Source organism: Talpa europaea (assembly GCF_964194135.1).
Source record: "Talpa europaea genome assembly, chromosome: 14".
NCBI lineage: Eukaryota > Metazoa > Chordata > Mammalia > Eulipotyphla > Talpidae > Talpa > Talpa europaea.
In genome coordinates, this window is record NC_140082.1 from 3,740,190 (window position 1) to 3,766,538 (window position 26,349).

Consider the following 26,349-nt stretch of genomic DNA (forward strand, 5'->3'; position numbering starts at 1 on the left):
ACTCACCGCCAACTTTGCCCTGCTAACACTTCATGTTTCAGCTCAAACCTCAATGCCTTAAATAACTCCCCAAAGTATACAAAATTTATTGCCTGTAACTTGTCCGTAACTTACTGTTTTCACATATTTCCTGTAATGAATGTCCATCAACATCCACCTCGCCTCAAGAGTAAGAAAATTGAGGGGTGCTTTTCTTTACCTCCCTCCTTTCGTCTTTTTCCAAGACTCGGCTGTCATGAGAGCAGGAATTATTTTACTCTTTCGTATCCACAGGTCTTAGAACAGTGCCTGGCACACTGAACGTGGTAATAAATATTACCAAATGAACGAGTAACTGAACGAGAGCAATCCTGAAAGTCACCAGAAACATTTAAAATGCTCTAATGAACTGATTTTTCATTCCCTGGTGGCGCAAGGGGTTAAGCACCCCACTATGAAGCAATCCAGACCCTCAGCAGCACGAGTTTGATCCCCGGCCTGCCAGGGAGATACCCCCGTGGCACAGCAGACCTCTCCTGACTCGCCTACTGCTCCCCTCAGCAGTGTACTTCAGTCAGTCTGCCTGTTCTGCTCCCCACTGTGTCTCTGGTGAATCCTCTCACCACCTGCACCTCTGGCCTAGACCCCAGCTCTTGTATGCTTAAATAAAATAAATCTTTTTTTAAAAAATGATTTTTCATTTCAAAAGACACACAGGTCCAGCAAACCGAAGTCTTCGATACAAAGTAGCCTGTGCAAAATTGGAAAACCTTCCTCTCTGGTTGCTGTTAGCACGCACACCAGAATCTGTGACGAGTCAAGCGGCGGGCTCTGGCTTTCGCGCCTTAGGTGCAGCACCCGCCCGACCCGCAGCTTCAACTCATCTGGTCTAGGCAGCCGGCTTCCCGTGTAAAAAGGACCAATCCCAGTATGCATTGCAAACAATGCGTTAGTTGCGTAAAACCACTTGTCCCAGCATGCCGCGCTCCCCAGGAACCGCGGGAGAGGGCCGGCGACGCGCCGTGCACCCTGGGAATTGTAGTTCCCGGCCCTGGTCCGCCCCTTGTGCCGCTTCAGGGGCCTGCGGAAGGAGAAAAGCCTACCGGGTGGCTCCGCGCGGCCTGGGCCCGGAGAGCGGCGCCGCCCTCCCACCTTCGCCCCCGGCTCCGCCTCTCCGAATCCTCCCCACAGCCCAAAATGGCGGCGGAGGTGGATTTTGGCGACCTAGAGCTGTTCGAGGCGTTCGACCCCCCGGAGGAGTCGCTGCCGAAGCCCGTCCACACCCGCTTCAAGGACGGCGACGGCGACGGCGACGAGGAGGACGGGGACGCGGCGGGCGACGCCGAGCTGCGGGAGCGGCTCCGGCAGTGCGAGGAGACCGTCGAGCAGCTCCGCGCGGAAAATATCCTTCCCGCCGCCGGGCCCTGCGGCCGGGCCTGGGTCGCTGCGAGCCCGGGAGGCGCGGGCCGACGTTCCGCCGGGGCCCGAGTTCCGAGGCCGGCCGCCCGCCCCGCCGGGGAGTCGGGGCTGGGGTGGCGGGGCGGCCCGCGGAGTCCCGGGGACCCCGGGCTCTGCGCCCCGCGATCCGCGCTGGCTTCCGGGGTCTTCCCGGCCCTTCTCGGGTCAGTCGCCGGCGGGCCCGCGGGCGCCGGATCCGCTCCCTGGCGGGCCCCAGGAGGTGGGGTCCGGGCCTCGAGGAGGAGGGGCCCCTGCTCCCTGCGGTCGGGGGTCCTGGGGAAGCCCCTCCTCCCTGAAGGCGCGTCGGTGGACGAGGCGTCGCCCGGCTTTAGGAAAACGCGCCCAGAAAGTTTCCCCCTGACCTAAGTTGCGGGGTGCAGCCTTCCCGCGGGGCTGCTCCGGCCGTGCCCACAGGGCCTTGGCTTCAGGCGTTTGCCTCGTGAGACGTGATCCCTGAAAAGGGCTGGTCAATGATTTAAGGTTTTCGAAATCTGTTTTTGTTTTTTTCGTGATGCCCTTTTCCCCGACGCTTTATTATGAGAAATTTCCAAATACAGGCAGGTTGGCGGGATGGTGCGGTGGCGTCGGAACTCCTCGCCGAGGTTCTTCCGTCTTCGTTTGTTTTACTGCGTTAACTTGTTCAAAAGTTTTTTTTTTAAAGATTTGTTTATGCGTACAAGACCAGGGGTAGAGGCCAGAGGGGTGTGTGTGGGGTGGGGTGAGAGGATTCACCAGAGACAGAGTGGGGAGCAGAACTTGTTCGAAAGTCTTAATACTTTTGACTAGGAAATTTTTTCCTAAGCCAACGGCTCTTTAACTTTGATGGGCCACCGTTGTTTGAATAACATTTTTTGGTTGTCTGTTAGTCTCTTTGGAACGACGTGACTGTGTCACAAGTAATTTAAAAGTCTGAAAACTCTTACGTTTTTTTCATCAATATGCCTAGCCCAGCAACAAAACAGGAGCCCAGGGGGTCATCCTCAAAATATTGGTGTTAAAGTTTGCCATGTGCTGACAGCAGAAGTGAGAGGAGTTGAATTTTATGATCCTTGTGATTCTGTTTAATGACAGCTTACATTCCTTAACAAGTAATAACATCAAGAACTTAAAAGAAAATTGAACATTCTGACTCGACCAAGGTATGAGCTGGGACCATCGGTGTCCTGTATTTTTTAATAGAGAACCACAACTTATTGGTAAAAAGTGTGTTTAAGATCTTTGTGTTTTTGTTCAGTGTACTCAAGGAGTCAGAATAATGAATGACCTTTAATTTGTGAAGGTGAAATTTGAATTCTCATAACTACATTAACCTTTCAAACCTGAGTCATTAGGTGGGAATATTTGTGAGACACGATATAGAAAATTCTGACTTAATGTTTGGAACATGCAAATTGTCAAGCAGCTGTTCCTATTCAGTAAACATTTATGGGATGTGAGAATTAAAATCATAGTATTCTTTTTTTTTTTTTTTTTTTTTTTTAACTTTATTATTTTTTTTTTTAATAGAGGCATGCTTTATTTATTTGTTTGCTGGTTTGTTTGTTTTGTTTATACATGCACTGGGTACAGTCAGAAGCGCGGGAGGGTGAGAGAATTCACCAGAGCCAGAGCGGGGAGCAGAGCAGGCAGAAGGACCGAAGTACACTGCTGAGGGGAGCAGCGGGCTGCAGGAGAGGTCTGCGCGCCATGTGGGACCCTCCTCCGGTGGCCGGGGAGCAGCCGGGGATCGAACCGGCGCCGCAGAGGCCGTGCGCAGTTTCGCAACCCAGCGCTCAACCGCTGCGCCACCGGGGAGGCCCTAAAATCATAGTATTCTAATGGAAGATTTATTTACAGTTAAGATGTGTTCAGAAGTAGAAATATGTAAGATAAGGCATTTTAGAAGAGAAAGCGGTGTGCTTTTGAAAACATAGATTCGCAGCCAGGCATCTGATTTTAACAGGCAATTGAATGTCGCAAGTCAGTGTAAATGTATTTAACGGGTCACTAAATCTAAAATATTTGTCAAAGTACAAATTTATTATGTGGAATGATATTTTCAAGCTTCCAGAATTTGGGGTGCCATGGTGGCATTTCACATGCACTTTTTTGTCTCTGGTACCAGCTGGAGTTACCAGCTGATCACATTCGTGACCAAAAGTTTAAAATTTTAGAATTTCGATATATTTTAAATAGCCTTTCCATGCCCTGTCTTCCTTCCACTATATGAGCATACTTTGTGACTCTGAACTTATTTTTGGTTAGTTATGAGTATTGAATCTAGCTAAGATTCTTCAAAAATTATAATTTTTATGTATTTAAAGGTATTTAATTCCTAATAGAGTTGATAATTTAACTATTAAATATTTACTTGAAAAAGGGTTATAATCAACTGAGTTCAAAAGGTTAGAATATTGTATGTTTTGCCAGTTTATAAGAAACTAGTGTTGGTGTCATGAAAAATAAATTATTAGTTTTTTTATTAGTGTCCCATGTATTGTCAGACTGCTAAAGAAGTGTTCTACAAAACAACCAATGGAAAAAGAGAAATAAAATCATTAGATAAAATTTGTACCTCAAGTCTCTTGATTTAATCCTTACTCTTGGAACTTTTGTGATCAGAAGTTTCTCTTTTATCCAATGAATATCATGTACTTTTTAAAACTTTATATTATGAAATCGCAAACATACAGAAATTAGAAAGAACACTGTAATTAAAGCTCATATTTTCATCGCTTACATGTAAAATAATATTTTGCCATATTTCCTTCTAATCTCTTTTTCAAAAAGATATTTATTTATACAAGAACTGGGGTACAGGTCAGAGGCGCAGGAGGGTGAGAGAATTCACCAGAGACAGAGCAGGGAGCAGAACAGGCAGACACCAGACACTGCTGAGGGTAGCAGCGGGCAAGGCAGGAGAGGTCTGCTGCACCATGTGGGTTTCTCCCTGGCAGGCTGGGAATCAAACCCGCGCTGCAGAGGCTGCGGACAGTTTCACATTGCGGTGCTCAACCTGCTGCGCCTGTGGGGAGGCCCTCCTAATCTCTTACACACATTTTATCCCAAATATTTCAGCTTGCATTTTTTTTTAATTTTTAAATGTTTTACATCACTTCATTTTTAAACAATGTTTGCTGCCCGCTCCCCGCCCTGCCTCAGGTGTAGTCCCCATAGAATTTCCTTCACCAGTGCATCTATACACCATCATCACAGTCCCCATCAGCCTGCCTTTTTTAAAAAGACTTTTCTTGCACAACCACAATACCCATTATCACAACAAATAACTGGCATGATTTCCTTGATAACATTCCCTATCCAGTAGTCTATCTGAAGTTTTCCCCAACTGGATGTTGTTAGAGCTGATTGTTCAAACTAGATTCCAGTAAAAAAATCATACAATTGGGGCCTCCCCTGGTGGCGCAGGCAGTTGAGCTCAGCGCTGTGAAGCTGTCTGCAGCCTCTGCAGCGCAGGTTCAATCCCAGCTGGAGGGTGAGAATCCCACATGGCACAGCAGGCCTCTTCTGTCCTGCCTGCTGCTCCCCCCAGCGGTGGACCTCAGTCAGCCTGCCTGCTCTGTTCCCCACTCTATCTCTGGTGAATAAATAAATCTTTTTAAAAAAAAATCATTGGTTTTCATTTTTTAAAAGATTTTTTTTTTGTAGAACTGAGGTATAGGCCAGAGGTGGGGGCCTGAGAGGATTTACCAGAGACAGAGTGGGGAGCAGAATAAGAGGATCTACTGAAATACGCTGCTAAGGCGAGCAACAGGGCAAGACAGGAGAGGTCTGCTGCTCCTAGTGGGTCAGCTCCCTGGCTGTGCATTGAGCTTAGGCCATTGCAGCGACAGTGCTGAGACTTAAGCTCTACGCCACCAGGAAGGCCCTGAATGTGGTTTTTAAAAAAAAACATTGTGTGTTTTTAAAAACCGAGATTTATACAAATTGAAACATCCTGAACCTTTTCATGTTTTATTTCTTGATGCCAATAATTCTGAATACAGACTGATTGATTTCACATGCCATACAGGTAGAGCAATATGAGGCAGGTGAGAAGAGAAATCAGCTGTAGCTGGCCCCAGTTTATGGCAGAGAGGCATTGCAGGTTTCCAGGCTGCAATTCAGTTCTATTTTTTGCAGTATTTGGAAGTCAAATCCAGGAACACCACACATTTTATTATTTACTTCAGAGTCTTGAATTGAGATAGTGAAATGTGCTCTACCCGCCAAGAGTCTTATCCATTTATTTATAAAGTGTTAATTTCCCCATATATTTCCAAGTCAAATTCACTATGATTGTCTTAGGAATATATTCCTATAATCTGCTAATTTATAGGTTTATAACCTGCAGCCTCCCAATTTGTATAGAAACTAGCTATTAGATAAGGAAACTTTCTGGCTGAAAACTGTGAAAGAATAACAGTGGTTTTAAATTTCTTCATGTAATGTTTTTTAAAATATTTAATGTAAGGGATATTTATATGTAAACATTCAAGTAGGCTAAATTGATGAAAGCTTAGGTTTTTCTTAAAACAAGAGTTCTTGATAGCTCCGGCTTTTATTTCTAAAATATAGAGTCTTTGCTATTTAAGAATTACAAAAGTATGTTTTCATATGCAGTTTTACTTTAATATTTTCTAAGAATGTTTTAACTTCTGTTTTAGTGGAATATTGGTGGACAATACTAAGTTAGATGGACCTTTATTGCAGATTCTTTTTATGAACAATGTTATTTCAAAGTAAGTAATTCCTTTTCCTAAATATGAGTTAATATGTTTATAAAACAATGCCTCCTGTTAATAATGCTGTTGGATTTTTTTTTTAATTTATTTATTTATGCATACAAGAACTGGGGTACAGGCCGGAGGTGTGGGGGGTGAGAGGATTCACCAGAGACAGAGTGGGGAGCAGAACAGGCAGATCTACTGAAATACACTGCTGAGGGGAGCAGCGGGGAGACAGGAGAGGTCTGCTGCGCCATGTGGGTCAGCTTCCTGGCCAGGGATTGAACTCGTGCCTGCAGTGGCCGCGGACAGCTTCATAGTGCTGAGACTTAACCCCTTGGGCCACCAGGGAGGCCCTGATTTTCATGTGTACTTTTTTACTTAAAATTATGGGATCATGATTAAAAGCAAGGACATCAGAATCTCATAAACCTGAACTTGTACCCAGATTCCTAATCTCCACACACATGTGATCCCAGGCAGGTTATGGACCCCCTCTCTGCTTATCAGTTTCCTCACTGGATGACAGGATACTGGTAGTAATCACCTCTTAGGAAGCAAAATGAGCATCTGTAAGGACCCAGTCCATAGCCTCTATTAAAAGTAACCACAGTGAATGATGTCACAGATTTCTCCTCCAAAATCAGGTAACTGAGTTTTCCATGTTGGCTCTCTTCAAAACTTACCCACGTACTGTTTTTAATATTAAAACTAGACTTTTGCGAACCTTCCAGCAAGCTTAGGTACAGGTTGGCTTAGGGCTTTCCTGCAGTGCTTTCTAGAGTGTCCTGAAATGGTTTGAGGCCTTGCCCTGTTCTTCAGATGATATAATCGGAGACATCCCAGAAGTTTGCCATCTTCTGTGCTGGCCAAGGAGAAGGAGATAAAGGGAGCTGTGCGGGGTGCTTGCTGTGCGGCGGGGCCCCCCTACTCTGTCTCAGTAGCAGCAGAGCCCAGGGCTGGGTGAGAAGCTGGGTGGTGAATGCAGCAGCAGCAAGGTACTGGGTGGGATGGCCCTAGCAGTGTCACCGACAGTAGATTAGAACCAGCATCTGCTCTAGCTCACGACAGCCTCTTTTTTTGCGGCATTCCCCAGCGTCTCCCTGCAGAAATCTTAGACTGGCAGAGCTAAAGAGAGCTGGAAGACAATCAGTGTAGAGGAAGTTGGCTGTCCAGCTGCAGCCTAACCTTACTTCTTTTGGCACTTCCTGACTCAGGCTTTAAAGAATACATGATGAGTGTGTTTCTTGACCTGGAGAGCTAAAGAAAATAGACTGCAGTGCTTTTTTTTCTTCGGTTGCATTTTGGTGTTTGGGGTTTTTTCTCCTCCCTGGTTTAATATTAACATGGGTGTTTCCTCGTGTGTGTGTAGGGTCTGGGAGGAGGATATGGAGGAGCTGAACACTTTGGTGTCTTTGTGTTGCAGAAATACATGTCTAGGAGACAGGGGAGGAAGGAAGCTTTTCAATGTGTAGATCTTAGTTCTTCTGGATTTTGACCCATCTACTTACAGTATTCAAAAATTAAGTTGGAGGGCCACCCCTGGTGGCGCAGCAGCTGAGAGCTGGGCTACGAAGCTGCCCGCAGCCTCTGCAGCACCGGTTCGATCCCCGGCCGCTGGCGAGGGTCCCACATGGTGCTACAGACCTCTCCTGCTGCCCGCTGCTCCCCTCAGCAGTGTACTTCGTCAGTCTGCCTGTTCTGTTCTCTGCTCTGGCTCTGGTGAATTCTCTCACCCTCCTGTGCTTCTGACTGTACCCAGTGCTTGTATAAATAAATAAATAAATCTTAAAAAAAAAATTAAGTTGGAGAACAAAAAACCCTATATCACAACAGATTTATAGTGATGATTCTGTCAAATCAATGTTGACTGTTTTTTTTTTTTTAATTTATTTATTTATGCATATAAGAACTGGGGTACAAGCCAGAGGTGCGGGGGCAGGGGGTGAGAGGATTCACCAGAAAGACTGGGGAGTGGAACAGGCAGACTGACTGAAATCCACTGCTGAGGGGAGCAGCAGGCAAGTCAGGAGAGGTCTGCTGTGACTTGTGAGTAGCTCCTTTGATGGCCGGGGATCAAACTTGTCCTGCAGTGGCTGGCAGTAGCTTGATAGCACTGTGTTTAACCCCTGCACCACCGGGGAGGCCCTCAATGTCAACTATTATGTGAAATATATTTTGGCCGTTGGGAATGAAAATTGGGGGTAGGGGGAAGATATAAATACATCAGTCCAGATATATTTCTCTGTATAAATGAATTACACTGAATTTTTTAAAATACACACATATTATGTACCTAGCAGGATTAAGTACATAAAATTTGTAAATAAAACCCACACATTTTTGGCATAAATGTTTGCCAGCTGCTATAAGGCCAAGGAGTGTTAGGTTATCATAATGGTTTGGTTAACTTGGCAACAATGTGCATTTTTTTCCAAGAAGTAGTTGAGTGTTACAAAGAAGGTGTTAACAAACAAAATAACAAAATGTCCTGACAACTTGTAGCAATGCTTAAGTTTTCCTAGTGGATGTTTTACTCTGTCTGGATTCTGACTATTTCATCCTCTTATACAGGCAATATCATCAAGAAATAGAGGAATTTGTGTCAAATTTAGTCAGAAGATTTGAGGACCAGCAGAAAAATGATGTGGAAAAGACTTCCTTTAATCTTTTGCCCCAGGTATTTCAAACTTAAAAGACATTAATAGGTCATGTTTTTCACTACCAATCATTAGGTCATGGGGCTACTCTTGAGTCAAATCACAGTGATTGTTAAGATTGCCTGTTCACCTCAAATTCTTCACTGCTTCCTTCTCTGTAGTCTGACGAAAGCAGCCATGGGTTTTTTTTTTTGAATTGTGTTTTTCTCCTACTTTTCTCAGGAGAATCATATTCAGACTTGGCTACACTCGAAATTAAAGACTTTTTTTCCTACCCCCTAACTGAGATGCGTGGTTTTGAGTAGAAAATTAATTTTATGCCAAAAAACAAGTCTATAGTTTTAGAACTTATAAAAGATGTATTCTTTGTATCTAAAACAAACAGGCTCCAGTGCCATTTTTTTTTTCTTCCTCTGTTGGTTAAAAAGAAAAAATAGCCCAAAGAAATCTAGAAATGTCACTGTGTGACTATTAGAATGTGAATTTATATTAAAGGTCAGGAATATGATCTCTGGGCTTTTTCTAAACTAAAAATTGAGGTAGGTAGTGTCTCAGAGATTGGAGAACAGACTATTCTGATTAATTAAAATTTTAGTGTTTCCCTTTTTGTTTTTACCTGTCACATATAATTTCTAAATATAATTTTTAAAGATTTATTTATTTATGCTTACAAGAACTGGGGTACAGGCCAGAGATGTGGGGGGTGAGAGGATTCACCAGAGACAGCGTAGGGAACAGAACAGGCAGACTGACTGCAATACACTGCTGAAGGGAGTAGCAGGCGAGGCAGGAGAGGTCTGCTGCGCCATGTGGGTAGGTCCCTGGCCGGCCGGATAGAACTCATGCTGCAGAGGCTACAAAAACAGCTTCTCAGTGCTGTGCTTAACCCCTTGTGCAATCAAGGAGGCCCCTACAATTTCTAAGTATTTAAGAAACAATATATTTAGCAGTAAAAACAATATTATTTAGGGCCTCCCTGTGGCCCCTCGGGTTGAGCGCCTACTGTGAAGCTGTCCGCAGCCTCTGCAGCATGGGTTTGATTCCTGGCCGGCCAGGGAGAAACCCACACGGCGCAGCAGACCTCTCCTGACTCGCCCTCTGCTCCCCTCAGCAGTGTATTTCGTCAGTCTGCCTGTTCTGTTGCCCGCTCTGTCTCTGGTGAGTCCTCTCACCCTCCCGAGCCTCTGACCTATACCCCAGTTCTTGTATAAATAAATCTTTAAAAATATATATAATTTAATTTTTGATTCAAGGAGCACTTCAAAAACTTCAAAAATTTATAGTAGCTCGAGTGCTGAGTTACATTGTCAATATCAGCCAGTAATATAAAATTATGTTTTTAATCTTTCCTGTTATCTAATTTCAAGATAAAGTCTGCCTCTCTAGAACATTCCATAATATTCATTAATTCAAAGTCATAGCATATGTTAGTGCTTCAGAAAATGCTGTCTTTGTAATTCTTTAGTTTTCCTACTTGTGAAATTTCATTCATTCCCAGCTTGTACACTCATCCTAGCATCACAGTGATGAATTCAAATTTTATACACCTTAATAATGTCTATTAGAAAATAAAGGAGTATGTTTATTCATATTCCTAATACTTGAAATTTAAAGTCACTAATAATTGGTTATCCCTCATAACATGTGTTTTTCTTTGTGTTAGCCTTCCAGTGTTATGTTAGAAGAGGATCATAAAGTAGAAGAGTCCTGTGCTTCTAAAAACAACAAGGAAGCTTTTAGTGTAAGTTTGCATATATTAGCTCTGAATTCTGCAGTTATGTTTCCTATCCTATGTCAATTGGGTGGCGCTGGAATGATAGTGTACAGTCACAGGTTGTCAAGTGTTTGCACAGTTACTGAATTTGTTATGAGCAATAGTGTAGACTTCAGCCTCTACATATTATATTTTGCTTTTTAATAACGATTGTGTTGTGACTTGGAGACACAGTAGGCCCACTTTGGGGAACTTAGTTTTTGTCCTGACCAACCTCTTTGTGTTTTTTTTTTTTTTTTTTCAAGAATTCAGACAAAGATAGAGAAAGCGTAGTTGTGGAGCTTGGAGATGGGTGAAACTGAGAGGAACAAAGAGCTAATATAACAGATTGCAAATATGAAATTAAATATGCTGACAGACTTAAATAGTGGGCAGAAAATAGAAGAAACTCAACAGCTATGAGCCACATTGGCCTTTCCGTACCTGATCACAGTTCAGCAGCTTTGATGCAATGAAGTGGTGTGATTTTTACATCCTATTTTTTTTTTTTAAAGGAAGATAATCCTGAATTCTGTTAAAGAAACATGAGTTTTCATGTTTATGAGGTTGTTGTGTCCAATTTCTGAGGGCAGGGGGGTGCTGGAGTGATGACGAGCCCACAGGCCTTATTGAAAAGACAAGCATGTTACATCTCTGTGAATGTGACTATGGCATTATTTACAAACGGCGCCATTTTGAGTTACCCTGTAGTGTCGAGTGGAAGAATTAGGAACCATAATTGAATTAAGTACAGAAAAGCACATTTCAAACTCAACTTTCAGAAAGCAGAAATCTGTCAGAGATGTGAAAAATGAAATGGTATGTCTCATTAAAAAATGTGAACTCCATGGAACTATAAATAGTCAAAGACCAAGATCCTCTCTTGGATCTTGAAAGAAAAATGTCTGAAATTAACCAGATTATTTTTCATTTTCTTTCTAATGCTAAGTTCTAGGATTTAGAATAGCATCTTTCTGAAAACTGGAAATTTTGTGTATTTATTTTGTTCTTGGGTAGGTACTAATAAATATTTACTGATTGCTCCTTGGGCCAGGGAATATTCTGGGATCTAGGAACACAGCAGTGGTACAAGGGGCAAAGTCCCCACTCTCAGTCAGTTAATTCTAATGGGGTGCACAAGTAAAGCAGGATGGGGAATTAGAGTACCTGGCTGCTCCTTGGTTTGTGTAGTGAGTGGTTAGTGAACCAAGACCTGAACAGCCTGCGGGGCTGAGCCTCACACTGAGCTGGAAGAGCGGGGAAGCTGTGAGGTGGAGGCAAGCACAAATTGCTCACAATCTCCCCAGCCTCAGTCTTAGTGCATTATGAATATACCCGGGAAGGTGCTATGGTTCCTTTTGTCACAGATGAGGAAGCAGACATGGGAAGCCGAGTTGGTCGCCCCTTGGCTAGTAAGCGGCAAAACCAGGTTTGAATCTAGGTCTCCTGTCTCCAGTATATGTTACCGAATCTTTATGTTGTGTTATAGGCCACAATAAGGACTTTGGATTTTACTCTGAGTGAGATGGGAGGCTCTTGGAAGGTTTATGCAGAAATGTGGCATGATATGACTTGAATTCTTAAAAGAACTGGCAGGTAGTCTATAGCTGCTTGCAAGTGGAAGCCGAAGCCCAAGTAGGATATTACTATATTGATGTCAGGTGAGAGAAAATGGCAACTTAGACGAGAGTGAAAGTGGTGTGATGAGAAGTGTTAGAACCTGAATGTGCTTTGAGAGTAGAGTTGATCAAACATTGGTTAGTTGGATGTAGAATATGAAAGCTAGAGTGGTGAGAGTGCTTCAGCAGCTGGAAGAATCTTGTTACCTTTTCTGTGATGGGAAAGATTGGATGGAGGAGCAGGTTTAGGAAGGAGCGAGTAGGAATCCAGTGCAGTCTTCAATGAGTGAGTTTGAAATGTCTGTTACGTGTCGGGCGAGAGCTGTCAAGGCAGTACTTAACATATGCAGGATTGGCGTTCAGGAACCAGAACTGGACATTTGGGGTTTGTCAGCTTATAAATTATAGCTCGTGCCTTGGTTCTGGGTGAGTCACCTGGGAGTGAGAGTAGAGAGGAGGACTGAGCAGTGAGCCTTAGAGAAGGGGATCTAGCAAAGAAGACTGAGAAGGATTGGTCAACAAGGTAGGAAGAAAAACAAAAGTGGGGTGTCCAGGCACCCAAGGGAAGGCTTTCTAGAAGGAAGGAAGGAGTCCGCAGCACCAGTGATTGCTGCTAGGTTAAGATGAAGATGGGAGCCGGTGGTTGAAAATTTGGCTGTGTGTGGCTCCCCGGAGAGCTCCACTGTCAGGAGCTTACTAGTGCCCTGTCAGAAGCCTTCCTGGAGACGTCCTGGGGGGAACACATGCCGTTTAAAAAAAGTGGGGAGGGTGTTCTAGATTAGAAGAGACAAAAAAGGACAACATCTGGATACAACATGAGAATCCTCATCAAATACTGGCTTGGGTTTTTAAAAGAAGCTATGAAAGGCATTTTAAAGTGACCACTAGGGGAAGGCTGAATATAGATTGGAGAGAGGTGATGTTAGGGAGTTATTTCTTAGGTGTGGCAATGGTTCGTAGGAGAAGGTTCTTATTCATCAAAGGCTTCTCAAAGTATGTTAGAGGTAAAGTCCGAGGAAAATAGTCTGTGTGTGGTTATATGCACAAGCTAAAGACCAGTTAGGACGTTTGTATTAACCTCGGACAAGGGAAAATGGTGACTTAGACTAAGGTGATAGGAGTGGGGATGTCTTTCTGCTGGTGGCTCGGTAAGGGGGCGGAACCTCGGACAAGGGAAAATGGTGACTTAGACTAAGGTGATAGGAGTGGGGATGTCTTTCTGCTGGTGGCTCGGTAAGGGGGCAGGGGGAGACATGCACAAAAATGTCAGTTGACAATTGGTGAGTTTAGGTAGAGAGTACATGGTTTTGTTTGTGCCGTTTTTCAACTTTATCATATAAAATTTTCTCCAGCGTTTGAAGGGCAAAGAGGGGAGGAAAGGAAAGGAGACGCGACACAGATAGCTCCCCGGAGGGTCTTGCTGCAGAGAAATGAGGAACGGGGGGTGGGGGTGGAATGCGAGAGTCAAATTTTTTATTTTTTAAGTCTGGAGAGAGTGCAGAAGATAGTGAGGCGCCCCAGAGAGAAAAGTCAGTGAGCTCGGAGACAGCGGGGAGCTTAAAGACGTAGCTTTTATTTGCACATCAAAATCTGGCTCCTTTCACTAAGGAGTTGATTATTTCTGATGATTTTATCCAAACAAAAATTTGTTAAAACAATTAATCTTAGTCTTACATTATTTAATGTCTTTTTTCCTGCATTTTCAAATAGCAATATTTTTGACTTGTTTTCTGCAGGTTGTAGGAAGTGTCCTGTATTTTACTAATTTTTGCCTTGATAAATTGGGGCAACCGCTACTAAATGAAAACCCTCAGCTTACCGAAGGATGGGAAATACCCAAGTATCCTACATAGTGAATGAAGAATCTTTTATGCATCTTGCCAATAAGTTCACCTTTTAAAACATTTACCAAATTTTGCAGACTATGATAACTATTCCTTAATAAAATTTACTAAAGGTACCAGCAAGTCTTCAGCCACATTGTTTCTCTAGAAGGGCAAGAAATACAAGTAAAGGCAAAAAGGTTTGTGTGGGCAGTTGTTTTTGTTTTCTTCTTTTATTTAAAACCAAAATTATAAGCTCCTTTAGCTTCAATAGATATTAGTCTTAATTGCTGGGTTGCTATAAAGTTAATTACAGTTTGAGCTGGCATTTCAATGTATAGACATATATTAAATGTTCAAGTCAGTCATCTATTGATGGGAATTCATTGGTTCATTCCCAAGGTGTCTGGGTGGGTGGAAAGGTATCATTGTTGCTGGCAATTTGATTGCTGTCTTATAACCATTTGCCCCTTCCCGTATTAACCAAAGGAAATCGAATCATCTGTTTGCCTCGATTCTTCTGTTTCGAACCACTGACAAAATTCAAGAGGTAACAGATCAGTCAGGAACATAAGGGTTCTTGGTTAAAAGACAATAAAAGTACTGTTTGTTTATGTCACTAAGTACAGGTGAAAGTGTACTAATTGTGCAGATGTTAATAATCTGCGGTCTCTGTGCCTCCTTGTCTCTCTAATACAGTTTGCTATCATAAAGAATTTTACTGATTTGTTCTTACGATTTCATTACATTGTGAAAATCTTTGTTTTTTGACAAATAGGCCAAAGCCTCACTGTTTCAATTGTGGTTCTGAAGAACATCAGATGAAAGACTGCCCAATGGTAAATTTTTCTCATATAAAAAAAATCTTTGGACCAGAGCTTTCTCATGTTTGTGACATGTTTATGGCCTTGTGTGATATGAAGAATCTCCCTATAGTCCTTGAATGTAAAGTCTTTCCAAATTCTTACCTAACTTTAAGAGGCTCGATTAAAAAAGTATAATTTACAGTGGTCTGTGCTTGAGGTGAATGGAACATAGGATAATTAATTTTTAGAGAGTTGACTGTAAAAACTTGATTTTATGTTATAATGTCAAGGTAATAAGTTAAAGTAACTTCTTTTCCTTGCTTGTTTTTCTGCAGCATCTGCCCTTTTTTATACTTGTGCCTTTTACATGAAAACAGATACTCTGTTTGCTTGACCTTAAACAAAACACCTATATTTCCTTAATTTCTGGATTATTTCTAAATTGCTTGATACCATTCTTTCCAAATACATTACCATTCAGCCCCGTAATGCTGCCCGAATAAGTGAAAAAAGGAAAGAGTATATGGATGCCTGTGGTGAGACGAACAGTCAGAATTTTCAGCAGCGATACCATGCAGAAGAGGTCGAGGAAAGATTTGGAAGATTCAAACCCGGAGTTATTAGGTACCTGTTATTTTACCATAGGGTGCCATTTCTATTTCCCCAGTATTTAGAATGTTTTGTGTATTTGAGGGTATTTTTTTTTTTTAAGTTTATTTATTCACACATACAAGAACCAGGACACAGGCCAGACATGCAGGAGGGTGAGAGGATTCACCAGAGACAGAGTGGGAAACAGAATAGGCAGACAGTTCGAAATACACTGCTGAGGGGAGCAGCAGGCGAGATAGGAGAGATATGCCACACCATGTGGGTTTCTTGCCAGCCCGCCAGAATCAAACCTGCGCTGTAGAGGCTGCGGGCAGCTTCACAGCACTGCGCTCAACTACCTGTGCCACCAGGGGAGTCCCTGGAGTAAAATTAATATTTAAGGGTACACTAGCATGACACTGGATAATGTCCGTCCTTCAGAAACTTTCATTGAAATCTTAACAATTCTATTAGGCACATGCCACATGCTATGTAATATAAGACAGAATTATTTTAATATATTAGAAGTATGGGCCTCCCTGGTGGCGCAGGCAGTTGAGTGCCGCGCTGTGAAGCTGTCCGCAGCCTCTGCAGCGCCGGTTCGATCTCGGCGGCCAGGGAGAAGCCCACATGGCGCAGCAGACCTCTCCTGTCTCCCCGCTGCTCCCCTCAGCAGTGTATTTTGAACTGTCTGCCTGTTCTGTTTCCCACTCTCTCTGGTGGGTCCTCTCACCCTCCTGCACATCTGGCCTATACCCCGGTTCTTATATAAATAAATCTTTAAAAAAAAAATCAGAAGTATGTGTTTTAATTCAAATAACAGTATTTTTCTCTTCCTCTTCTCATTTTACTTAGCGAGGAACTTCAGGATGCTCTGGGGGTGACAGATAAGAGTCTTCCACCTTTTATATATCGAATGCGCCAGCTCGGATACCCGCCCGGGTGGCTCAAAGAGGCAGAGTTGGAGAATTCAGGGCTTGCGCTCTATGATGGAAGAGGTATAGCATATTAGGTTAGATAAGTCAGCTTAAGTATTGTCATTTTTTTCTTTTTTTTCATTGAAGAATCAAAATATGATAGGAATTGTTGGCTTGTTTAGTGTGTGCTTAGTTAACTAAAACAGTTTGATAATGTTTCTTTTGTTTTACAATGTAGGAATAAAACTTCCTTGAAAATTATTAGATGGATATCTGGACTTGCTTGACTACCTAGGGCAAATTACCAACTCGCCAACAAATCCTCATAATCTCTTGCCTTTTTCAGTAATGGTAACAGAAATACATACATAAATGCCCAGAGAGAGACCTGTAGAAGTTAGACTACTCAGACCCTCTTATAGTGTCGAGTTCCTCTTATAGATATCTGCTCTAAAAAGCATTCACACATGCATGAGGAAATGTTTGTATATAATGATGTTTTTATAATGTTGAATATGATCAAGAAATTAGAAACAGGACCTCCCTGGTGGCCTATGGGTTGTCTCATTTCTTAATACCACAGAGGCCTGAGTTCGATCCCCGGCCAGGGAGCTAACCCATATATGGTGTAGCAGACCTCTCCTGTCTTGCCTGCTGCTCCCTTCAGTAGTGTATTTCAGTAGATCCATCTGTTTTGCTTCCCACTCTGTACATGGTGAATCCTCTCACCACCATCGCCCCCCTCCCCATACCTCTGGCCTACACTCCAGTTCTTGTATGCATAAATAAACAAATCTTTTTAAAAAGGAACTACAGTCTAGAATGAAGCAAATCATAAGGTCAGTACAAAACAGACTTTCAAGCAACCCAAGGAATAACCAGTTTCCAAGATTTTAAATACTTATTTTTTTAATCAAAGTACCATGTTGGCATTGTTTTATATTTCTAATCTAATGATTCTGACAAATTATAGTTAAAGCCATTCTCTGAATAATGCTGTTGCCGTATTAACTCTGCTGATGGTCTGTGACAGACGATGCTGATGGGGAAGCAGAAGCGGGGGAGGTGCAGCAGCATCAGAGTGTCACTTACGACCTCTCGAAACTGGTGAACTATCCGGGTTTCAACATATCTACTCCCAAGGGAATCCTGGATGTAAGTATATTGTGGTGGTGGTGGTGTTCTGAGATGTGATATTATCATGTTTAAATATTTTCCGAACATTAGCTCATGTAGCACTATTACACAAAGAACTGCGTTGCTTATGTGTTTAGCATCCTTTATGTTTTTTTAGAATTTTTTTTTTGAAGATTTATTTATTTATGCATACAAGAATGGATACAGGCCAGAGGTGCAGGGGGTGGATGGTGAGAGAATTCACCAGAGACAGAGTGGGGAACAGAACAGGCAGACTGACTGAAATACACTGCTGAGGGGAGCAGTGGGCGAGACAGGAGCAGTCTGCTGAGCCATGTGGGTTGCTTCCTGGCCAACCTGGGATCGAACTCATGCTGCAGAGGCTGTGGATAGCTTCACAGTGCTGTACTTCAACCCTTGGTGCTACCAGGGAGGCCCTGTTTTCTAGAAACTTAAGTGAAACTTTGCATTCATCAAAAAAAAAACAAAACCTTTTTTCTGATTTTATGCCTTAAAAAAAGCTAAGATATAATGGTTTGAGTCTATAAATCTAAAACTGTTCTAAAATTAAGATTATTTTTAAAATATGGAATGGTTCTGAGGTAGTATTTTAAGTTTTACAGAATTACTTGGGAAGTAAAAATTTAAAATCTCTCTTTCTTCCTTACTCCCTGCTGAAAGTAAAATTTTTCATTCTGTATGGGAATGGTATTCTACACTCACTCATCCAGCTTTTGGTTCACAATTCAGCTGTTGTGGTGGTGATGGTAGTGGTGATTTTGTAATAAAAATGCATTTTAGGGCCTCCCTGGTGGTGCAGGGAGTAAGATCTCAGCACTATCAAGCTCTCACCAGCCACTGCAGCATGAGTTCGATCCCCAAACAAGGTGCTGGCCCACATGGCGCAGCAGACCTCTCCTCTCTCCCCACTGCTCCCCTCAGCAGTGTATATCAGTAGATCCGCCTGTTCTGCTCCCCACTCTATCACTGGTGAATTCTCTCACTCCCCTCACCTCCCGCCTGCACCCCAGTCCTTGTATGCATAAATAAATAAAAATAAATCTGAAAAAAATAAAATGGAAATAGAAATGCATTTTTGGTATTCTTAGGAACTGGACATTAGAGAAGAAGTCAAAAGTCTGAACTTAAAAGAGTCTGGTAAACTGGTCAGAGACAAGAGTGTAATTAAGGGCTAAATTGCAAGGCACAAACTATCATTGCTTCTGGAAGTGAGTTCACATCCCAGCCTACACTGGACTCCCCTTCAGGTGCTGGTCAGAAGTACACATTCTCAAATCCCACCTTGCACTTGACTCACCACACCCTGCAATCTAGTGTTAGATTGCAGAGCCCAGAATGATTCTTAGTGAGAACCACTGTTTACTGTACTGTTGCAGATGAGAGAGAAACAAGTGATGTTGAGCCTTAGAGATTAGAAATCAGGTTGGAAAGGAACAGACAGAAGACAGAAGCCTTACTCCAAGATAGCAAGAGGAAATATTAGGAGAAGTGAGCAGTGAGCTGTGCCAGTGCATGATGGGAGATGTTGGGCCATGTACTCCTGGGGGGTCCATATTGTTTCTGCTGTAACTTCTGCTTGTAGTAGGTAGAACCTTTTTTGGCAAAATGGTTTTGTCAAGTAGCCTCTCAGTCTTCAGTGCTGCTCGTTCTACAGCAGTTGTCTTGTTTCCCTACAGGGCACCGTTACTTGCATTAATTCTCCCAAAGAGGAAAGTCACATGCAAAGCAGGAATGGAATTTGAGGCTTCCTCTGTCCCTTTGAGATAAATCTCACAGTACGACACTTTCCAAATGTGTGCCTATTTGTTCCTTCTCTCTTCCTCACTAGGAATGGAGGCTGTTCGGCTCCATACCGATGCAGGCCTGTCAGCGGAAGGACGTGTTTGCCAGCTACCTGACCTCTAACTTCCAAGCTGTGAGTAGATTGTTGGGATGTGGTTTTAAAAAATTGATTACATTTATCTGTGGATTTAGTGACTCTTTTGCATCTTTATTGCCTTTTCTTGCTTTGCATATAAATCGCTTTGTTTTCTGATGACTCTAAAGGGGGAAAGTAGCTAAATACACTGGTTACCTAGCTTCAGTGAAGGGACGCTGTTGATTTCTAGTCCACCCACGTAACCTGTGTTCGGTTTGGCCCCTCCATTAGGCGAGCGTGAGGTCTGGCAGCAGCAAGAGGTCTTCGTCCCAGTCCAGCCCTGGGAGTCCCAAGAAGCAGAAGAAGGACAGCGGCTCGGCAGCCTCACCTGCGGACATGGAGCTCGACTCAGGTAGGTTGCGGCCTGCGCTTCTAATGTCATGAGAAGGTGGATGCACTTGTCTATTCCTGAGTTCCGAAAGAAGGGGGAACCTTTAGGAGCACTAACAAAAGAGTAAATCTTTTATTCTTAGTGATCAGAGCATTTCTGCGACTACTGATAAAAGCTGAGTTGGAAGACAGATCTGGGTGTGAGGGTCAGACAGGCCGGCAGACCCACCCCAGCCTCCCTGCATCCGCACTGCCCCTGCGAGGATCGGGGAACGTGTGTCTGGCGACAGCTGGTCCCAAGAGCAGGCACAGCAGCTGAGCCTCCCTTTCTCGGCTGTTCTTCCCGACTCTGTTACTTCAGTACCTCGCGCCTGGCCTCCTGGAAATCTCCACTGGAGTGAAGGCCTTGCTTGCCTTTTGTTCTCTTAGCACTCTGGGTGTGACCACGGCCTGCAGTCCCTCAGGCCTGGAGGTCCTCAGCAGATCTCCAGTGTCTCAGGACAGTTCTGCTCCCACTTCTTGAGACCTGCCTCCCTTCCTCTACACCAGCCACTGCGCCTCTGCGTTTTCTCGTGGGATTGGGGGGTTAGGGTTAGTAGTTGATGAGTAGTAGCTCAGATTTTGCCCCCAGAAGGTACTGGAATGGATCTGAACTTTGTGTTAATTGGTTAAACTCTTAAGGCTCCTCTGAATTCACTCCTTATTCTATTTTTCATCCCAGATTATATCCAGCTTTTTGATCCTATAAAACAGCAGGTATTCTGAAGTGAGGTTAAATGGCAACATTAAGATAAAATGCATACAGACACTCTAATAGTAAGGAGCCAACAATGGAAATGAATGTACTCGACTTCTATTGAATAAATTTGAATGTAAACCACCTTTCCATTTTCATATTCCCAGGGAGAATTTAAAGGTGACAGATTAAATCCCCTTACAGTCCAGAGGCATTGAAGTCCGAAATTAAATTATTTTACATGAGTGACCTCAGAGTCCCCAAACCATTCCCCCTAATTTTTTAACTCTGTTTAATCTCAGCCAAGGGCATTCTTGATGCCTGAATAGAGTTCACAGCCTGGGCTTCTGGTGCCTACAGTTTTACGTCAGTATCAGCCTCACTTTTGACAGGCTAGAGAGTTATTAGGAAGCATAGAATTAGTACAAACTTTTGCCACATACCTATGAAATTTTGCAAACAATCAATTCCCCGGGCCTCCCCGGTGGCGCAGCAGGTTGACTGCCAGCTGTGAAGCTGTCCGCAGCCTCTGCAGCATGGGTTTGATTCCCGGCCGGCCAGGGAGAAACCCACATGGCACAGCAGAGCTCTCCTGTCTCACCGGTTGCTCCCCTCAGCAGTGCTTTCGGTCTGTCTGCCTGTTCTGCTCCCCACTCTGTCTGTGGTGAATCCTCTCACCTCCTGCGCCTCTGGCCTATACCCCAGCTATTGTATAAATAAAAAATAGGGCCCCCCTGGTGGCACAGCGGTTGAGCGCTGGCTTGCGAGGCTGCCCGCAGCCTCTGCAGCACCAGTTCGATCCCCAGCCACCAGCGAGGGTCCCACCAAAAAAAAAAAAAAAATTAAAAAAAAAAAAATCCTTAAAAAACAAACAAAAAAGCATTCCCAAAGCCCAGGAAGCAGTTGTCCCAGACAAAATTGGGTTTCTTATCCATGTTCTCTTATCCATGTTATCAAAGGCCATAGCCAAGGTTTCTAATGAGGACAAAAATCTTGGTTTCTGTCACTCAAGAATGTTAAGTCACTACCAGATACTTAAAGTTAGTTGGAAGAAATCTCCCTGACAGAAGTAATTTTGGTCTTAGGCACTTAGGTGCCTATGGGGAAAGCCATTTATGCTAGTGCTGTGAGCCGTTTCAGACGTGGGTGCCATCTCTCAGCGGTCAGAGTTGGCGGTGGCGCACCCCTGTCGCTGAGTCCACACACGCTGTGCAGGTATTTTCAGGCCTATGCTGCGGGCTTTTTCTTTTATTTTTAAGTTAGAGGATTGCTAAGGCCTAAAAGACAGGCCTCCCAGGAGAAGTTTATCTCATAAAATTTACCAGTCCTGAACCCTCGTGGTGAAATGAAACTTGACCCCAAGACCACAGGCTAAGGATCCAAGTTTGGTGCCTCCACATTCCTTCCATGGTTCTCAGCCAGACTGGAATTTGGGGCAAAAGATGGCACTTGCCTAACTAACAAGTCTAGGTGAATAGTTGTCTTAGAACCTCACTGGGTCTCTGGGATGCAGACAGAGCACTTGTAGAACAAATTTTCTGTACTCCCCATGCCTACAAGACCTGAAATGACACATTGGCATCCCACCCCTTCAAACTTTTGCCTCAACCACTCTTCCTGCGGAGACACTGTACCTGGCTAGAAGACCATGGTAGCAGCTCTCTGAAACCTTCACTTTAACCCTCCAGCTTGCCTTCCCCCTGCAGCATGGAACTGAATCCTTTCATTGGACACACTTGCTTACCAAATCCTCTGCTGGTGTTTGCTGAGGCAAAGGGCATTCAAATGTCCTAGGCCGCTTACTAAGCACCCTCTGGTCCCAGCCATAAGCAAAGGGAGCTTCTTAACTTGTGCCTCTTGAGATAAAGCCACACCTGTAAACAGAGCCACAATATGATGCACCCACCTGCTGCTGGCAAACACGTGACAAGAGCTCTTGTCCCAGCTGCACACTTTAGAGATGGACCTGCAGGAGCCTCTACAAAGGCCAGGTGCTGTAAAGCGCGAGGCCTTCCTGTGTCTCCCGACCCCCAGTCACTCCATCCTGTTGCTGTTACTCCTCAGTGTTCCCTGTCCATATCTAGGCATCAGGTTTCTGGGGGTGTTAATAGCCACCCTCTTCCCTACCTGAGTTCTTGAATGATCATCAACAATCAAATTATCAAAGCCAGGTACAAGTTTTAGGACTGCTTAGCCAAAGCGCCAAAAGGGCCTGCTGGTTGAACTAGGCTGGCTTATTCACACTCAGGTAAATATCCTTCCCTCCCCAGTGCCACCATGACCCCCCACCAGCTTTTTTCCTGCAGGGCAGAGCTCTGTCAGGAGTAGCAGTGCAGGGGCCTTCTGTGGGCAGATTGTTCCCAGGAAGAGAAACAGTGAGTGGGTCTCCTTGTCATTTTTCCTGTGGAAAATGTTATTAGTAGCTAATAATAAATGTGTTATGAGTGAAGTGGGCCCATCTCACAAGCCTGTGGGGACATGGGCAAATCACTGCAATTGTGAAATATAACTACCTGAATGTCTTTTCCTATTTTTTTTTAAAAAATATTTATGCATCCAAGAACTCAGAGATATGGGGCGGTGGGTAGGATATGGTGACAGGATTCACCAGAGAGAGTGGGGAGCAGAACAGGTGGATCTACTGAAATACACTGCTGAGGGGAGCAGTGGGGAGACAGGAGAGGTCTGCTGCGCCCTGTGGGTTGCTCCCTGGCCGGGCATCGAACTCATGCTGCAGTGGCTGCCGATAGCTTCTCAGTGCTGAGACTGAACCCCTTGTGCCACCTGGGAGGCCCAACTTTTCCTGTTTTGTTTTGACATTTGTATGTTAATAGTATTTATTTTGATATTTAAATGCTTTGGTTATAGTTTATTCTTAAAAGCGTAACATATATTACCAAAAAAAGTAATTGTTATGCTGTGTTCTCTTCCCCTGCCACCTGCTCCTCTTCCTCCTCTTTTTTTTTTTCCCTCTTCCTCCTCTTACGTGCTCCTTTCTGAAGTTAGTACCAACCGTGTCCTTGTCATTACCAAGGCTGAGAGGTCTTGTTCACCGTCAGCACCACCCACCCTTCTCCTGGCCCCCCTTTCTAACCAGCCACCAGAATCCTGACAGCATCTCTGTAATTGCGCCTCAGTTAGACTTTTCTCTCTTTACCATCATTCTTGGTACCCTTACAACTGATTTTTTTTTTTCCAGCCTTTCACTTCTTTATCCATTCTTTTTTCTTAGGAGTTAACTTCCTAAAACCTAAGTGACCAGTATATCACTCTCTTCTTACTGCCAGGACAATAATGGTTTTCCTAACCTACAAGAGTCCATGTTGTTCTGTTGAATTTTCCAAGTTTTTAAAACAAACACTGTGTTTCAGACCCCTCTACACTAGACCCTGAGGGACAGAAGATTAATAAGACAGTTGCTGCCTTCCGTTGCCTCGCTTTGCCGCCGGGGGACTGCACATTGTAACTGCCTCTTTCCTATAAAGGTGGTGGCCGACTGGGACACACGCAGAGTGGTGGCGTCATGTTTTGCTGCCACTGAGCTTATTACAGTCTAACGGTGGCATAAAGGAAAAACTGAGCCCCTGTGTTGGATGACATGGTAGCCCTTATCGAGGACTCTGCGCCGCTCTGATGGGGCTTTCTAGGGAGATGAGCAGCGGTGGGAAATGCGGGTGCCGAAGCAGGAAGCAGCAGTGCTGGGCTGGCCACAGAGTGACGGTGGCTTGTAAACCATGCAGTAAGGAGCGACTTGGGGAAATCAGCCAAGGCCTGGTCATAGAGAACCTTATAAGGCCTACAGGGCTGTATCCTGTCGCTGACGGGGAGGCACTAAAGGTTTCTAATGAGGTGGGAGGGTGAGCAGGACCAGATTTGTGTTTTAGAAAGATGAGTAGTGAGAGGCAGGGATGGCTGCAGTACCCTTTGCCAGCGGGATAGGCCTGAAAATAACCTGACAGTTGTGAGTGTCTACAGGAGAGGCTGGGGCCCAGAGACCCAGGGGCCTGGGGTGTGGCAGTAGGGAAGGGAAAACTAGAGTTTCAGTTTTGAAGACTTTGACCAAATTCCACTGTATTCGTGAGAACAGTGAGTTGGAGAGAAGTCCGGGTTTTAGGGGAAGATCCTTCGTTTTGGGCACATCAGGTCTGTTGTGTCCGTAGGACATGCGGGTCCTGGCGAGTAGCCTAGACGAAGGGACAGACCCAGGAAGGAGACCGCTGTGCCCTGTCTGTGTCCTTGGCTCCATCCCCGGCCTTCCCCGCCTCAGTGATGTAGCCGCCTGCATTTCCGGCCTGGTTTCCTACTGTGTCCTTCCAGGAACCCAACCTGTGCCACCTAGAAGTGACTGTAGACCTCCATGCCCTCGTTCTCTCTAGAATGATCCACACTGCACAGACGCTGGTTTCCCGAGAGGTTTTGTCCTGCCAGCTCCCCTGACAGTCTCTTCAGGTGGAGTGAGGGCCTGGGTGGTGGCCTTGATAACCGGGGCGCCATGGCATTTTCCCCTCTCAAGCCAGTTAGTTTGGGCCTTGAATTCACCCGAGTTCACATGTGTGGCGTGACACCAAATGCCCGACAACTTAAAGTATCTCAACCTTCTCGTTGCAGATGTGGAGCGCCCGCAGGCGTCGCTGACTGGGGAGGCTTTTCAGTTTCAGCCCCCACTGCCCCGGGGCACTCCGCCACCCATCTTCAATCCTCCGCTCCCCAAGGGCACCCCGCCACTGACTCCCAGTGACTCACCCCAGACCAGAACGGCATCTGCAGCCATGGACGAAGACGCGCTGACTCTGGAGGAACTGGAAGAGCAGCAGCGGCGAATATGGGCGGCCCTGGAGCAGGCGGAGAGCGGGAACAGCGATTCCGACATTCCTGTGGACACGCCCCTGACTGGGAATTCGGTCGCCTCTTCCCCTTGTCCAAACGAGCTAGAGCTCCCTGTCCCTGTCCCGGAGGGAAAAGCATGTGAAAAGCAGATGCCAGACGAGCCTGAGTTAATGGACACTTGTGCAGAGAAACCAGAAGTTGAACTGTCCTCGAGTCCGGATCCTGAGGCTGCCGTGCCTTGCGAGAAGGAAGAGGCGGCGTCTGCTCAAGTGGGCGCTAAGGATGTGTGTCTCGGTAACGGCAGCGTCGTGCTGAACTGTGATGTGCAGAACGGAGGCAGCCAGAAAGCCCTTCTTGTGGACACCAGCCCCTCAACAGCCACTAAAATTCATAGTCCTGTACCTGACATGAGCAAGTTTGCAACCGGAATAACACCATTTGAATTTGAGAATATGGCAGAATCTACTGGAATGTACCTGAGAATAAGAAACTTGTTGAAGAACTCTCCCCGAAACCAGCAAAAAAACAAAAAAGCTTCTGAATAACTGCTTGACCTGGCACCAAGGGTTATCTAAGTGTGACTTCGCGTTCTGTTAACTAGTGGACAGACAGACTTGTCTTCTCACTGGCCCTCCCATGTTTAACAATCCTTCCAAGGCCTCATTGTGAACTGAAGTCGGGCCTATTTTGAAGAAACGGAATAACTGGGCTTGCTGGCTTACTGTGTTTTATTGTCACTGATAAAAACTTGGGGGGGTGGTTAAGTACGAGCTGGTTTCAAGATCGTTTCTTGAGGTTTATACTATTTTTGGAGTGTGAGTGTCTGTCAGGAATGATGGTTTTTATCTGTCTTTTGTACATTGTTTTCCCTTTCTACGTTTTGCTAATTATCCTGTACATAAGTTTAATATATCACTTTTTAAAAGAAAAGAATTCTAACCATTTTAAATTCATATTTCAACTCTGGTAACCAAACGAAAATCAGGGATGAGCCGCTTTGCCCCATTCGGGGTATTTTTGTAAGTGATTTACATGCATCAGTTTTAATAACACTTTTACTTTTTTGTAACT

At 44.5% G+C, this 26,349-nt stretch overlaps 1 protein-coding gene across 5 annotated transcripts; it reads left to right on the forward strand.

Moving 5' to 3' along the window:
- Positions 1-970: 970 nt before the first annotated feature.
- Positions 971-25,823, forward strand: ZCCHC8 (zinc finger CCHC-type containing 8; the record flags this gene model as incomplete). Of its 5 annotated transcripts, none has more annotated exons than XM_084253673.1 (14): positions 971-1,387; positions 2,540-2,576; positions 6,081-6,155; positions 8,715-8,820; positions 10,464-10,541; positions 13,909-14,012; positions 14,130-14,195; positions 14,774-14,834; positions 15,283-15,425; positions 16,248-16,390; positions 17,343-17,464; positions 19,296-19,382; positions 19,617-19,737; positions 25,060-25,823. In XM_084253673.1, the coding sequence occupies exons 1-14, from the start codon at positions 1,177-1,179 to the stop codon at positions 25,821-25,823; spliced, it is 2,118 nt and encodes a 705-aa protein (XP_084109799.1). In that variant the 5' UTR covers positions 971-1,176. The 5 variants fall into 5 exon arrangements, with proteins under 5 accessions (XP_084109799.1, XP_084109797.1, XP_084109798.1 ...); XM_084253671.1 differs by having other exon boundaries at positions 971-1,381; positions 2,534-2,576; positions 14,130-14,201; XM_084253672.1 differs by having other exon boundaries at positions 971-1,381; positions 2,534-2,576.
- Positions 25,824-26,349: the final 526 nt, after the last annotated feature.